At 42.5% G+C, this 17,078-nt stretch overlaps 1 protein-coding gene across 23 annotated transcripts in view; it reads right to left on the reverse strand.

Annotated features, from left to right (window-relative positions):
- The window catches only part of dock3 (dedicator of cytokinesis 3), a 939,092-nt gene that overhangs the window by 30,245 nt on the left and 891,769 nt on the right, over positions 1-17,078 (reverse strand). For all 23 annotated transcript variants that reach the window (XM_069936839.1, XM_069936837.1, XM_069936835.1 and 20 more), the window contains 2 exons: positions 16,149-16,232; positions 12,792-12,908 (listed from right to left, as the gene is read on the reverse strand). In XM_069936839.1, coding sequence (XP_069792940.1) covers positions 12,792-12,908; positions 16,149-16,232 — 201 coding nt within the window. The remainder of the gene's footprint in view (positions 1-12,791; positions 12,909-16,148; positions 16,233-17,078) is intronic.

The raw sequence follows: 17,078 nt of genomic DNA on the forward strand, positions 1-17,078 counted from the left end.
GCTCAGAAGCTGAGGGACCCTCACAGGCTACAGGCAACTGGTGGTCGGGGCTCCCATATGGGCTGTGGGGTATTGGAGATTGGCTCATGGAAACCAAGTATCAGAGCCAAGATTCCTGAGAGTGCTGAGAGCAAGAAGGACTCCTAAAGGGCCTCAGGTGCTGAAGGCTTTCTGATCGTATTGGAAAATTGGATCTGGAGCTCGGGTTGTTGATGAACAGGAGTCTAGGCAGCTGCAGATCCATGGACATTCAATGACTCTGAAAGGACTCTCTTTTGCTTCTCTTTCTACTAATGTTAGGGGCACTGGGCAATGCTCATGGTGACTCTTTGGCTTATGGCAAAGATTAAGTATATAATGTATGTTACATTTTTAATGTGTTATTACTTGAGAATAAAAGGAATCTTGAAATCTTGAAACTTAAAAACTGCAATTGTCACTTGAAGGAATATGACCCACAACAGAGGGATTTACAGAGTGAGGAGAATCTGCTGCAGAAGAGGAAGACCTACAGTCTGATTAGACCCATTCTCTCATCTTTTCCCTTTTTCTGAGAATTACTTTCGGAAAGATTCAAAACTCAGTTGACCAATGCCAAGTAAAGGCATCCATTAAATAACACATTCAGTTGGATAGTGCACTCTTTGTTTGTAAGTTACTGATAAACCAATTAGGGCAGCATGGTTAGCATTAGCAGTGCAATGCTGTTACAGCGCTGGCGACCTGGGTTCGAACCCACTACTGTCTGTAAGGAGTTTGTACATTCTCCAAGTGTCTGCATGGGTTTCCTCCCATCCTTCAAAATGTATGGGGGTTGTAGGTTAATTGGATGTATTTGGGCAGCATGGGCTTGTGGGCCAGAAGGGTCAAATTAAATAAAACCTAGTGATTGCCATTGGTGATGAATTTGAGGCAATGCTAGTTATGAAGGAGGTGGCTCCCTGTACCTGTATTACTTTAACTTAGATCAGCACACAAGGAGCCACAGTGGAATTTAGGCCTGCTGCTGGCCCTTTAAGCCACTGTATGTGCAGTCCAACTTCTGCACAGTAACCTCCCTGCTGGATCATGAAAAGAGTTTCCCCTCAGTCATTAAGCTGTATGGCTGCAGGAGTGCTGGAGGCACAGCCATGGACATCCTTTTGCTTCTCTTTCTCTGGCTGTAAGCGGCACTGGGCAATTTCTGCTTATAGCAAATCTTTGCCTTGCGGTAGACTGAAGGAAATTTTGTGTAGTATTCTGTTTTATTACATGACAATACAATAATCTTGAAATCTTTAAACATCTCAGTTCATTGGTCTACTTCATGTGCTTCTGCACCTGAGACAGTCCTTGAAAATCACCTTCTTTGACCAATGTTTTGGAATGCTGGTTTAACTTCTCTATGTAGCTCATTGCCAATTTTTGTAATAATGCCTTGAAAAGTTTTTTGAAGTGTTTTATTATGTTAAATGTTTATGTAAGTTGTTGTAAAAATTGAAAAACAAGTTTAAACAGCAGTAATTTGTATCCATAGATACAGAATAACTTTCGACAATGTCTCAAAGAGATGCAATCACACAAAAAGATTAAGGGTGACTAAAAGCTTAGGTAAACAAGCAAATCTGCAGATGCTGTACACAAGAGCTTTGATGAAACACATAGGAAGTAAAAGGCAGTCGACATTTTGGGTCAGAACCATTCTTGAGAAGTCCTGTGGATTCTGTGTGACTTTCTGAGTTTCTTCAGCACTTTTGTGACCAAGCTTAGTGATTGAGGTAAGTTTTATGAATCACGGGTTATGGTTAGGAACTACCGGTTTGAAAGGGATTAAGAAACATCTTCTCAAAGTTTAATGGGAGGGAAATGCAGATTATCTAGAACAGAATATTGAAGAAACAGCCTTAGAACACAGCAGTTAAGAATTGTCAAGAGAATTTAATTGAAATTGTTGCCCACTGGGAGATCCCTGTCATTGATGTGGACACAGCGAAGGTGCTCACTGAAGCAATCTCCCAGTCTACATCCAATCTCTCCAATGTAGAGGAGGCTACAATAGGAGCACAGGATGCAAATGCCCAACCATTTCAATTCTGCACCTCACTGAAGTGTTTGTCACACACTGCCAACCAGGACCACCTGTAAATTGGAAGAGGAACACCTAATATTGGCACTCTCCAACTAGATGGCATTAACATCAACTTCTCCGGTTTCTGCTAGATCACTCCCCATTCTCCTTCCCTTCCCTATCCCTCTGTCTCCTTTCCTCTACTTCTCCACCCCCTTCCCTCTCCATTCATGGAGTTATCCCTAACTCCTAATGGAATTTTCTGTTATGCCCTCTCTCCCTTATCCACCTATTACCTCTTATTTGTGGGCATGCTCACCTGTCCATACACCTCATCATTTTATTCAGGCACTCGATTCCATTTTGCTCATACCTTGATTAAGGGCTCATGCCAGAAACATTGGTGATTTATCTTTATCTCTGTTTGACCTGCTGAGTTTCTACAGCATTCTGTTTTTGCTATATATGCATCATTCTTTAAAGTAACGTGGCAGGTTGAGGAAGTGGTTAAAACATGCAGAATCCTGGGATTAACCATGATGAACTTTAATCCTCTGTTTGGCTGCAAATGGAGTATTTTTTCTACTTTTAATGACTGCATTTTAGGAACAGGACAGACTTATTTCATGATTTCAGGGATAAGGGACATTAGTTTTGTGGACAGACTTGAATCTGGATGTTGTTCTCCTTGAAACAGTGGAAGTTGCAAGAAGATCTGATAGAAGTGTTTAAAACCATGAAGGGTCTCTGCAAGGTAGAGAGCAACAGCTGTGATTGGCTGAAGGGCCATGAATAGCAGCTATAGGAGAAAAGAAATTGACTAAACAACGAGAAGTGATATGATGAAAAACTAATTTTGTGCAGTGAGCAGTTTGAATCTGGAATGCATTGCTGGAGGGATGGCAGAGGCAGATACAATCATGGCTATGTGACTCCCTGAAAAGATCAAAATTAAGGGACTATGGAGACAGGGCAGGAGAGTGAGATAGGTTGGGTATTGCTTTTTTTAAAGAGGCCAGACTCACTGAGCCAAACAATCTCATTCCAGTCTGGAACCTTTTTGTGATTCTGCTTGATTGGGAAGGCACTGGCTAAGGAATAAATTGTACTTTTGGTAGACTACCTGGGTCCTCAGTATGGCTGGATACTATGTGAGAAGATAATTTAAAAACGGTTTTACCTGTAGAACCCGTATGAACTCAAACCTCATTTTTCTAAATTAACATTCCAACAGAAATATCTATGTGCAAATTAAATAACGGTGATTCTCTGCCCCTGCAACTATCTCTAAAGATCATTTGACACCAATTGCATGCGAGAGTTGCCATGGTAGCTCTGGCTGTGCTGCATGAAATAAGTAAAAATGATTTCTACAGGCCTTGTTTCATTTATTAGGATTTCTGATTTTTAAAATGCAACATAGTGTTAAGACACAAGATGCAAGCTTGTGAGAATATATTGGCAATATAGAGGATTGTTATATGCATGCTTCTCATTGAGAAATCTCAACTCAACAAGCTTGATATTCTCACAACACTGTAAGGTAAAACATCATGAGATGGGAATGTGTAGGGAGTTACCCTGTACAGGGCAGTAACAAGAAGGGGAGGTGTCCTTGTACTCCTGTTAGGTAAAACATCATGAGATGGGACCGGAGAAGGAGTCACCCAGTACTAAGGAGTAACAGAATGCATCCTTGTACTTACAAGATAAGAGAGACATTGATGGATTGAGAGGCAGGAAGCTAGCAGGGAAATGATAGCAACAGTTTTAGTCATTGGACAAGTAATGATATGATGATGTTCTAAGCACATATCCAAGGGTATAAAAAATCACCATTTTGCTGATAACGGCAGAATGCATTCTCCGACTAACCTGGTTGGTCGCAAGTGTTACAATCCGGTAATAAAGAACAAAGAACCCTGATTTCGACTCAGCCTGGTGTTTGTCTCACTCATTCATGAACAAAGCAGACCTAACAATTTGGTGACCCCGACGTGATGGGTGAGTGAACACTGGACGACGGTTTCTGTTTTTTCTGACAATCATCTCAGCCGGCTGATAAAAAGGTCCAGAGAAGCCTGTTTTAACAAAATTCTCTTTTTTTTTTTTAAAATCTTTATGATTGTCAGTAAGAACTGGAGATCGGACAAATTAGACGACCACAATTGAAGGTCGCATGCCAGGATTGTAACACGTAAGTGATTACAGACAAGATAAAAGTCCTTAAGGTGTTTGAATGACATTTATTAAGTGCTTCGCAAGAAACTACTAGAGTTTAAAAGTCTTTATTGTGCCGTTGCAAAGTCCAATAGAGTGAGAAGGTGGTCTATAAACAATTGAGGACCTGAGTTTTCTGCCCTAAACTGGTTATTAAGAGGAGAAATCTCCCACGTGAAGGTTGGGCTTTGAAAGAAAACAAAGGTTCAGGCTTATTGGCCTCAATTGTATCTGAGAGACTGACTTATAAATGTCCGGTAGGTATGATAATGTCTGTACACTTGAGAAGTTAAGAATTTATTTCCCCAATTCGCCGTGGTGGAATACCACAGCAGACACTAGAGACCTTGAGACAACAAAAAAAGTACTCAGGGACGCCTGCCTGGTGAACAAGAACGACGACAGAAGGCTGCGACAGCTGTGTCCGGATCAGGTAGGAGATATTAATGAAAAAGTTGACAAACTCCTAAGAGACACCCGGTTTATTCGAAATACTTTTGATAAGTTAAATGAGGGTATTCCCAACATCACCAAGGAGATAAAGTTACGTAAATTCATAGATTGGTACAGGGAAACAGGACAAAAGTATAGCCCAAATATTTGGTTTTCTAGTTGTAATTTAACTTTCAGACCCCTTTGGGAAAACAGAGAGTGGAAAACGAGCAATCAGAGTATACAGGACAGTCTGAAGTCAATTGGAGGACAAGACTTCGAGACTGTTCTTTTAAAAGATATTAGTCATCCAGCTTGCAAGGGGACATTTTTAAAAGCAATTTTCATTGACATAGATCCCCTAAACAGACAAAAACCTAAATTAAAACAGGCATTAGAAAGCGGTCCCGCAGCTATGGCTGTACAGTTGCCTGCTAAGACTTTTGACCAAGTTATTAAGGAAATTAATCAGGAATTAGAGGAGCGAAATACCAGTAATGCGGCATTGGAAAAACAAAAAATGCTCCGAAAATGTGTAGACCGCTGGAGGAAGAGGGGTTGGTTACCCGGGGGCACTGAGATGTTCCTGACAGGTGAGGAAAAAAATTTTAAAACGTAGAGGCTTAGATAAGCTGGAAGAAACAAAACACAGAAGGGAAAGGAAAAGTGCCTGTTTCCAGTTTCCAGCCACGAAGTGTCCGGGTTTGCTCTCTCCCTCCCTCCTTTCACCCTCCCCCCTCTCTCTTCTCTCCCCCTCTCTCTCTTCTCCCCCCCCCTCCTCTCTCACCCACTCCCCCTCCCAATCCCAATCTGTGGCGGTGCTGCCCTGAAATCCCCAGGTTGGGCAGGGCAGAGAAATACAATTTGGTTTTAATTTTGTGCCCACAATTCCAGCTCCGCATCAAATGGGATCCTGTTTTATCCTCTCTCCCTCCCTTTTTCCCGCACCCCCACCATTGCGGGATCAGGGCAGACATTGTGGGCTGACGTGTAGCTCACTCGAGGTGGGAGGGAAGGAAGGAGTGATAGTTCCCAGTGGTGGGAGACCCAATCTGATCCAGACCAGTGATCACAGGATGAGAACCTTTTAAAACCTTTGAAACGAAAGTGTTAATCTGAAGACTTTTCTCCCAGTGGGGCCAGTGCAAGGCATTTTCTCTCTCTATCTCTTGTGCTCTGTGTATCTGCCTCTCTATCTCTTTCTCTCGCTATGCTCTCTCTCTCTCTCTCTCTCTCTCTCTCTCTCTCTCTCTCTCTCTCTCTGGCACCCCAGATGGGATACTGGAGTCACGTCCCTTATATCCAGATATTGAGACACTGGGGTGTGACAAGAACCTCGGGAATAGGGACACATCAGACGAGGTACAGGCCCCTTTAATAAAAATAGAAGGGGGAGTAATAGATGTAGAGACCCCTCTGGAGTCCAAGAAAATAGAAAAGGAGTTAGAGATACAGAAATGGAACATGAAAAAGGTTCAGGTTAACATTAAAAACTTAACCAGAGATATTAATGTGCTGGGGCAGATCAGTGAGGATCAAAAAGAATTAATGGTAGGTGTATTGAAGGAAGTGGAAAAGATAACTACAACACTGTCAGGAGAAATTAAAGCTGAAGGAATGGTAATAGGAGTAAAGGACGAAAAGTGTAGTACAGATGAGGAAACAAGATACGATCCACCATGGGAGGAAAGTAGAAGGAAAAGACTCGAGAGGGAGAAAAATAGACATGCCTACCTGGACATAGTTAGAACAAAAGAGAAAGATGTGAAACAACTAAACTATGGCCGAAAAGATTATCTTAGAGATGAACGTGACCAATATACCTTTGACCCTGAGACATTGGAAGCTGATAGGGACAGTGACAGTGACGAAGAAGAGTCAGAACAAGGTGGGATAAATAAATGCATGCCAAGAGTAAAGAAGGAGCAGAAATCCCCAAAATTGAGATATCAATGCCCATTACTGATCACGGGACGGGGAACTCAAAAATATGTACCCTGGTCACGAATGGACTTAGAGAGTTCAATGAAAAAACTACCTCCGTTGAGTAATGGGGCTAGTCCATGGATTTCTTGTTTTGAGCGAGAAACCTGCCAAGAACAATTAGCACTCGCAGATGTCAGAACTATCATGATAAAATTAAAGGCAGAAGGGGCCCTGAAGCAAATAGAGAGAATTGTAAGAAGCAGTAAATTGGGGGATGAAATAGAATTTAACCCACTTCGGAATAAATTTTGGGAAGCACTTAGAGAAACATTTCCTACACCCTATAGTTTGGATGCCTTGGTAACCCTTCAACTAAAGGAAGGAGAGACTGCACACGAGTATTTCACTCGAGCATGGGACTTATGGGAAACAGGGACTGGAGAAAGACCCGACCACAGCCCCTTAGGAAAGGCTCACTTTCGTAATGGGATAATAAACGGACTACCTGCTACGGTTCAAGCAAAATTAAGGGACATTGTGGGATTAGAGACAATGTCAGAGGATTTGTGGAAAAGACACCTGACACATGCAATCAAACGACATCGTCAATCAGAGCATGCTAAGTCAGAAAGTGCGTCCCAGAAGGAGGTGGACAAAACAACCGATAAATTGGTGAGAGCCATAGAACATATAGGGGTTAAATTAGCAGCCCAACAGATAGTCCCACAGGTCATGGGGCCAGTGATAAATCCGGGACCCCAAGTAAGAAATGGTTGGGAAAGACAGCTAGGTACAATGTATAGAGGGGAACATGCAGTATGCTGGTACTGCCAAAATCCTGGACACTACCAGCGGAACTGTCCGGAGGCTGGGAGAGCAAGGGGAAAAAGATTACCCTCTATGAGAGGCTATCGGGGAAGAGGAGGAAACTTAAGAGGACAAGCAAGGGGTAGGGGTGGACATATTGATGGGCCCCAGAGAATCGGGGGGTGGCAGAGTGATCAACAAGTCCAGGCACCTCAGTGTAATGACTATATTGAGGAAGGTGCTGAATTTGATTATTGAAGGTGCCCTGGAGAATCAAAAATCACGCCTCCCTGGGAGCCACCAAAAATTTGGGGGACGGTAAATGGAGAAAAAATTGAATTTATGGTTGACACAGGGGCAGCAGTTACGACAGTGATTAAAAAACCCCCAGGGAGCACATTTTCGGGCAAAACATTATCTACAATAGGATTCTCCGGAATAAGGGAAACACAGCCCTATACAGATAACATCGACATGACATTTGGACGACAAAGGGTTAAAACGCCTGTCCTGGTTGTGCCAAGTTGCCCCATTAATTTATTAGCAAGGGACATTCTTACCAAACTAGGAATAACCATACAATGTTCTGAGAAGGGCCTTCGGTTAACATACCCAGGGGATACAATAAGAAGGGGAGGACAGTTTATAGTAATGACCCCATCTAACGCTTCAGAAGTATTTTCTGGAGTCGGCTACTGTATGATGAACCAGGCCCAGGGCTGATTAAACAGTTTTTTGAGTGGAGGGCCAGTATTCCACGGTATGGGGATTACCATTATCCACTAGATCCTATGCATGTTACATTAAACTACACCATCCACCCGGACCAGGAATATGAGGAGAGGTGGGACTCTCTAAAAGAAGGGAAGACAGAAACGATACATTGTCCATTTATCTTTGTAGGTAAGGAGGGAATAGCTGCTATGGTTGTCATGACAGAAGAACAAATGGAGTGGTTCTGCTTAGGAGTAGAAAGTGTGCCTCATGTGACCTTGGGTATTGACAAAGATCATCACGCTCGACAGCTGGGTCCGATGGTAAAGGAAGCGATAGGGTGTGAATACAGGCAGACAGAAATCCCGGGATATTCCACCTCGGAGGGAGGAAAATTTGTCAGACTGAATATTGAAGCATGGGACCAGGTAGTGAATGAGAAAGTAGAAAGAGACCGAGCCATAGAAGGAGAAAATATTGATCACAGAGACTCAGACAAATATCTTTCTAATCTGAGTCCACATATATGGACAACGGGGCCCTATGATGTGGGAGTAATAAAAGGAGAGGTATTTCTTGAATTGGCCAACCTCGGGCAGAAACCAATATGGAGAAAACAATACCGCTTGTCGCCCAGTCAGGAGGAGGGTATTAAAGGAACGATAGAAGGGTTAATGGAGTCAGGGGTTTTAAGGGCGGCACCTGACAGTATGTGGAACACGCCCATCATGCCTGTTCCCAAACCGGGTAGAAAAGACTGGAGGATGGTACACGACCTCCGGGAGATTAACTTGGCTACCAAGACCATCGGGAGACCAGTCCCAGACCCATATGTAGCACTTAGGGCTCTGAGTCCGGAGCACGAATACTATACTGTCATTGATCTGGCAAACGCATTCTTCTGCTTGAATTTAGCTGAGGAATGGCAAGACTGGTTAACTTTCACTTACCAAGCACATCGGTACACATACACTAGATTACCTCAGGGTTATAAGGACAGTCCAGGACTGTTCAATCAGGCCCTTAGCGAAATCCTAATGAAATTAAAGCTCCCGGAAGATGTTACACTGATTCAGTATGTAGACGACCTACTATTAGCAGGGAAAACGCCACATGGGTGCCTGGCAGGGCAGCCAAACAGGTTACTGGTTATCATGAACATATACAGGGGATGATTTTGAGGTCCCATAAAAAAAAAATGAATCTGAAACTAAGGAGACTTGTAGCAGATTGAATGACTACACAGATGAGTTTTGTGGAGGAAGAGTGCTGTACAACTGGCTCCCTGCTAACTGGGATGGTCGGTGTGCTCTAGTAACCCTTAATGCGCCAGTGCTGATTGTCAAAAGGCAGGAGGGAGACGAGGATTCCCTAGAATTGCGCCACACAGAGAGTTGGCTGTGGAGGAAAAGGAGGAGTGTTGGACTCTTGGGGCCGGGAGGAAGGAACCCTGATGGGGTATGGATTGATGCCATTGGCCAAGCCCGGAATATTCCGGACGAATTTAAATTAGCCGATGAGATTGCAGCTGGGTTTGAAAGCTTTCCTGTTTTTAGTGCAATTTTTCCCATCACTGTAAATAAAAATGTTAATAGGATCAACCTTATTCACTATAATGTCCAGCGCCTTGCAAATTTGACCAGGGACGTTGTTGAGGCAATACATCAACAACTGTCAGAAACTTCCCTTATGACACTTCAGAATAGGATAGCGATTGATATGGTCCTGGCAGAGAAAGGTGGAGTGTGTGCTATGTTTGGAGATCTATGCTGCACTTCTATCTCTAATAACACAGGGCCAGATGGATCACTCACTAAGGGGTTAACGAAACTTAGGGCATTGGCGAAAGAATTAAAAGCCCAGTCTGGAGTCTCCAATCCTGTTTTATCCTGGTTACAGGGAGTGTTTGGGAGATGGAGCACATTGTTAGGACAACTTTTGCTGGGTTTGTTCATTTCTGTATCAATTTTTATCACTTGTGGCTGTTGTTGTATTCCATGCATTCGAACGCTGGTCACGAGGACCATAGAGACAGCCCTTGCTGACCGTGATGAACTGCCTCCGAAATATCAAGCTGTGCAGGCTGTGGAGCAAGACTATCTCACATTACAGGAGACGGAGAAAGTTGCTGAGATCGATCTGGAGTCTGAAGGGGAATGTGATGGAAAGGAGGGATTGTGAATTAGATTGTTACACATATAATTTTAACCTTGCTTGTAACCTAAATATTATAACATTGATTGTAACACAAACATTATTAATCAGATTGTAGAACAAGTATTATGAATTAGATTGTAGACCATATGTTAACTTGGGAATTTACTAATGTACGGGGGGTTAGCTAGTTTTTTGCTTGGGGGCAAATGGGATGAAACTTGTAAACGGGCAATGGGATCGGGGTGACGGATGGGGGGTGTACGCAAAGGAGGGTTGGGGGAGCCCTCGCCCACCAGCCGAACTACCCTGTGAACAGAACCCGTATAGAGCTTGGCAATAATAGGCGAACTAATGTAACGCGGTGGTAGCATAGTCAGGGCGAGATTGTCCTCTAAAGAGGACAAAGGAGGGATTGTAAGGTAAAACATCATGAGATGGGAATGTGTAGGGAGTTACCCTGTACAGGGCAGTAACAAGAAGGGGAGGTGTCCTTGTACTCCTGTTAGGTAAAACATCATGAGATGGGACCGGAGAAGGAGTCACCCAGTACTAAGGAGTAACAGAATGCATCCTTGTACTTACAAGATAAGAGAGACATTGATGGATTGAGAGGCAGGAAGCTAGCAGGGAAAGGATAGCAACAGTTTTAGTCATTGGACAAGTAATGATATGATGATGTTCTAAGCACATATCCAAGGGTATAAAAAATCACCATTTTGCTGATAACGGCAGAATGCATTCTCCGACTAACCTGGTTGGTCGCAAGTGTTACAATCCGGTAATAAAGAACAAAGAACCCTGATTTCGACTCAGCCTGGTGTTTGTCTCACTCATTCATGAACAAAGCAGACCTAACAACACTCACAAGGTTGTTTTAATGAGTTAAGATATTGGTCCTATATTTGACCCATACTTCTGAACTCAGGCTCTTAGTGCAATCACTGAAAAGGCATCAGAGTGAATGGCAATGAGACTCAAAAGGCTCTGTTCACCTTGGGTCTAGATTCAAAGAATTGAACATTTCCCTTCTGTGATGGTCCAAGATAAAATTGGCATAATCAGATATAGATTCACTACATACAAATATTTGGCACAAAATCAAAGAAGTACTTTGAGGGCCATAGCAGCTTTGGTGAAACTTAACGTTTACCACCACAGAACACTGTTGGTGCTTCTGCCTCACAGCTCAATGAGATCATACTCAATCCTGACCTTGTGTGTAAACTGTATGGTGTTTACATTTTCTCCATATGCACACATGGGTTTTCTACCACACAAGTTGGGGGTGGTTGTGGGGGGGGGGGGGGGTGGGAAGTTAATTAGCTACTATAAATTTCCACAAGCATCAGCAGGTGGCTGGAGAAGTTGATGGGGATGCCTAATGAGATTAGTGTCGATAGACACTTAATGGTCAGTGCCCATGTGATGGTCCAGAAGGCCCTTTTCCATGCTCAATGACAGATATCCATCGTAACATATCCATGGTAGTTAGAGGTTTCTCCCATTCCCCACCTCTGGAGGTGCTCATTCAGAAACCTTTTAAATGTGAAGAGCATTTCTGTCACAGATACCCTTTTGTGCAGCATTTCTGACTCCTTCACTCTGAATAAAAACATTTTCCTCAACAGAACTCTGATCTTTCTTTCCCTTGGCATCAATCACTCTCCCATTAGAAAATAAATCCTTAGTGTTCAATCTTTCCAGACCTCCCACAATTATGTACACTTCTCTTGGCAGAAAGAAAATGTCCGCCACTTAGTAGTTAATATTCTGTGGCCTGATCAATATTTTCAAAAATGTCACACGTGGTGCTGTGGATCCTTCCTGAAGTATGGTGATCAGTAATCTGGCTTAACAAGTTCTGCAGATTTCCAGGAAGCCTTCCGGCTCTTATGTTTGATGTTTCACTGATTAAGATACCTATCTATTGATAAGGGACTACTGCTTCTGCATCTTATCCACTTGTCCTGTTACTGCAAAGTTCTGTGAACATGCACTTCAAGATTGCTCTGTCCCTCTGCACATCTTGGCATTTCCCATTTATCATGTATCTGTTTGCCTTGTTTGTCTTCATAGATCACCCAAAACAGGTACACTTTTTATTCCATTTGCTTATTTTATGCCCACCTAATGAACCCATTATTAGCTTGCCACAAAGTTAATTTCTCAACAGTAAATGCAGCTCCAATCTAATTTTGTTTTCTTTTTCCAGCAAATTTCATAATCATGAAGCTGGGGTAAGTGAAGGAGTGTTAATGTCCTGGGTGAGATGGGGTAGAATTTGGAATGGCATTTGTCTGCGATAATGATTTATGTGTAACTATGGCCCTTGTTGCATTTGACGGAAGAGATCAGGGTGCTGCTAAAGAAGTCTGGTGAGTCGTTGCTATGCACTCTGCTTCTGGCAAACAGGATGAGCAAAAAAAATGCTGTAAGGGACTTTCATTCAAACTACTATACAGGTATTGTCAATGGCATTAATACTCACATGACAAAGGCTGGACCTCATCATCTGGAACTGATCAATAAGCTTCTTATGCAGGGGACGCATTTCTGGATGAACCAACTTCTCATGAATTGCTAATCCCACTCCAAGAATATGAACCTGTGGGGAACAGTCACACAGAATAGGTCATGTAATGAAAGATCAAACTGGGAAACTACATGAACCAAAATTCTTAATCATCGCCATCCATGTCATTTTAGGAGCTTTTCATTCTCCTCCTCACTGACAACCGAAACAAGCACACCTCAAGGATATACTCTTAGCCCACTGCTCTATTCAATCTACATCCATGACTCTGTGGCTAAGCCCAATTCAAATGCCATCTACAAATTTGCCACTGACACCATGATCATTGGCAGAATCATGGACAGTAAAGAGGAAGCGTACAGGAGTGAGAAAGATCAGTTGGTTGAGCCATGTCACAACAATCTTGCACTCAATGTTAGCAAAACTAAGGAACTGATTGTGGACTTCAGGAAGAGGATCTGCAGTGGAAAGGGAAAGAACTTCAAACTCTTTGGTGTCAATGTCTCAGAAGATCTATCCTAGGGCCATCATGTTGATGCAATTATGAAGAAGGCTCAACAGCAGCTGTACTTCATGAGGAGTTTGAGGAGATTTGGTACGTCACCAAAGACTCTTGCAAATTTCTACACGTGTACTGTGTTGAGCATTCTGACAGGTTGCCTGGAACGGAGGGGCCAATGCACAGGACTAATTAGTCTTCACTCTATTAAGGACATCTTTAAGAAGCGGTGTCTCAAGAAAGCAGCCTCCATCATCAAGGACCCCCACCACCCAGATCATGCCCTCTTCTCATTCCTATCATCAGAAGCCGGTACAGGAGCCTGAAGATGAACATCCAATGTTACAAAAACAGCTTCTTCCCTTCCGTGTATTGGGAAAGGTTGTGGCTGTCATGTGACAGCACTGCCCCCTACCTAGTCAGAGGGCACACCAGCTACCAATCAAGGTTTGGTTCCATCCCACCCATTAGTGAACACCTTGCTGTTGGCCACATGTAAATTACTTGGACTGCACTCTCCAGCCTGCTTGTACTTGGCCTTGGGCCATTGGCTGTTGTAATTAGATTAACCCTCCTGCCACTGAGCTACTGGCCCTCAGTAAATGATGTGGGCTTGTCTCTCCAGCACTATAAAGGTGCCATTTGTTCTTTATTCTCTCGTTGCCAGCTTGGGACCACCATGCTTCAGTCCAGGCCTAGAAATGTGGAAGGGTGCTGGAGAAGCAGTTGGTAAGATGTTCAAAGTGTTGGGACCATTTAATTAGTGTCCCTTGTAGCATAGAGCCGTGCCTGCACAGAGTCGAGGTGGGGGGTGAGGCATCGTAGTGATTTTTCCCTGATCATTGTATGTACCAGTTCATTGTGTGTGTATAGAGGTTTGCCTAACATATCGACCCTGTTGTCCCATTTCCATCCCTGCAATAAACTTGCATTTTGGTCTGGTTCTTAACCTGTGGAACCCACATGAACCTGAACAACACTCTGCCACCAGATTTCTGAATGGACAATGAACCACAGACACAACCTCACTTTTTATTTATTTTCTCTTGCACTGATTATTTATTTTTAAATAATGAATTTAAGGAAATGCAACTTAGAGCAACTTTTGCACCTGTAATGCACAATTCTGCTGCTGCACCATTACAAATTTTGTGACACATGTTCATGACAATGTACCTGATACTGATTCTTCAGTCAGTTTGTTCCATAAACTAAACTAGATTTCTCAAGTTACTGTGGTCAGTGCTGTTTCCAGGGACAGGATACACTAAGTTATAGGTAGGAATGACCTACATTTGTGTGAAGATAGAATAAGATATTTTCCATCAATATTAAATCCCAATGAAAGATGTTGGACTCTACAAAAGCACAACTCCAATCAATGAGTGCTACTTCCTTCCTCTCCAAGTTACACTTCTGCCAGACCACAAATTCTACATGAGCCATTTTTTTTTCAAATTCTGAATGCTCAGTTACCCTCCAAAACAAAAGATTCTCAGAGACGATTACAGCAGCTAACCCGCTTCTTACTAGAAGATAATAGCTTTTTGTATCACATTTCCTTTCTGTGTAGCTTTGGAATAAACTACCAGAAACAGTTGGTTAGAAGGCATGGAATCTAGGGTGAGCTGGCCAAGTTTTACACCGTTGGCTAGGAGGCAGAGGGTGTTAGTGGAGGGTGGTTCTTCAGACTGATGACCTGTGACTTGTGGTGTGCTGCAGGTCCCTATTGTTTGTCATCTACATCAGGTGGCATGATTGGTAATTTTACAGATGACACCAAAATTGGTAGCACAGCGGACAATTAAGAAGGTTGTCTAAGGTTACAAAATGATATTGATCAACTGGTAAAATGAGCAAAGGAATGACAGATGTAATTTAACTTAGCACAGTATGTGGTAACCCATTTTGGGAAGGCATATACAGTGGTAACCCATTTTGGGAAGGCATATACAGTGAATGGCAAGACTCTGGGTGTACTGTTGAACAGAGAAAACTACAGGCACATTTAGGTAATTAGCTAAAAGTGGCAACCTCGGTAGAGAGGTTGGCTTCATTGGATGAGTCTGGATGTACGAAACTTTGGATAGGCTGTAAATGTTGTTACTGCATTCCAGGAAAGATGAGATTAAGCTGGAGATAGTGCAGAAAATGACACCAGGATGTCTGGAATCGAGGGCTTGAATTATCGAGAGCAATTGGAAAAGCTGGGTCTGTTTTCTGTGGAGCAACAGAGGCTCTGAGGTGACATGATGGAGGCATATTAAATTATGAGAGGCATAGTTAGGGTAGATAGCCAGTGTCTGTTTCCTCTGGTTGGGTGTCTAATAATAGAGGTCAGTAGTTTTAAGTGATAGGAAGGAGTTTTTAAGGGAATTTGAAGCGTGACATTTTTCACAATGGGTAGTTGGTATCAAGAAATGAGCTGGCAGAGGAGGTAGTGGAGGCAAGAACAGTAATAGCATTGAATGAGGCTAGAAGGGGATATGGAATTAATGCAGGAGAGTGGAATTAGTATAGGTAGGCATGATGGTCAGTACAGACTTGGTGGCCAAAGGGCAGCAAATGTGGTTCAATTTTGGTGTTGTTTGTAAGGAGTTTTTAAGTTCTCCCTGTATCTGCATGGTTTCCTCCAGGTTATCCGGTTTGCTCCCACCCATCAAAAATGTATGGGATTTGAGGGTTAATTGGTGTATGGGGGGGGGGGGCATGGGCCATGGGCCAGAAGGGCTGCATGTTTAAATGTAAACATTTGAAACAACACTCTGATTTTATCAGGGGCAGGGATGAATGGAATACAGAGGGTATAGTACCTGTTCCTGCATCAGTTCCTTCAGCTGGTTAATCTTCTCACTGTCTTCTGGATGGTTCACTATGTATTCCTTTTGGAAAAATGCCTGCCAAGAGGAAAGAAAGTTATGTATCTTACCAAGATTCTTGTGTTTAGCAGCATTTACAAGATAGAGTTAAGTCATAATTTCGCTCCAATTGCGTTGGGTTTGAGAAACATTTTTCTCCTCCCAATATTCTGTTCAAACTCATTCATAATTGTAAAAGTTGCCATGAGCGCATGCTGTCAGGAGACATTTTAAAAGATGATTTAAAAAGTTTTTTTGTGTTTATTTTGTATATTCAACAGTAATAATGTAATTTGTTTCATGTGGTGTTTTCTAATAAATACATTTTAAATCATTGATAGTAATCAATTATCTATAACTTTTTACAAATCAATGATTATTTTAATGTAATCAATAAATTTGAGAAATGGAATTGAAAGTTTCAAGAACATATGCTTGTGCCCAAAAAAACCAGCTCAATTTTAGTGCTTCCTCAAAGGCCACTATTAGCAGAACTTTCCAGTGATTATGAATTTGGCCTGGATCACTGGTGCTCAAGATTTACTGCTCATCAGTTACTCGTATGATTATGTGATTATTTGCTCGAGTTTGATCAATTACTGGTGAAATACACTAAATAATAACTGTGAGATCCACTGGAAACTCCAGGCCAATATGCCCAACTCGTTTAACCAAAAAGCCATTTGGCAGTAGGATCTGATTCTGATCTCGTCGTTTTCACTTTTATTGTGAATAGTTACTTGCCTTCTAAAAACATAAATTCTGTTGCAGACCTTCGAGGTAACTTCTTACTGGTCAGTTGGATCAGTGAGCATGGCAGCTGGATAGTGGTGTTCCACAGTGATCGGAATTGGGACCTCTTTTGTTATAAATGACTTGGATGAA

Source organism: Narcine bancroftii, chromosome 5 (genome assembly GCF_036971445.1).
Source record: "Narcine bancroftii isolate sNarBan1 chromosome 5, sNarBan1.hap1, whole genome shotgun sequence".
Taxonomy (NCBI): Eukaryota; Metazoa; Chordata; class Chondrichthyes; order Torpediniformes; family Narcinidae; genus Narcine; species Narcine bancroftii.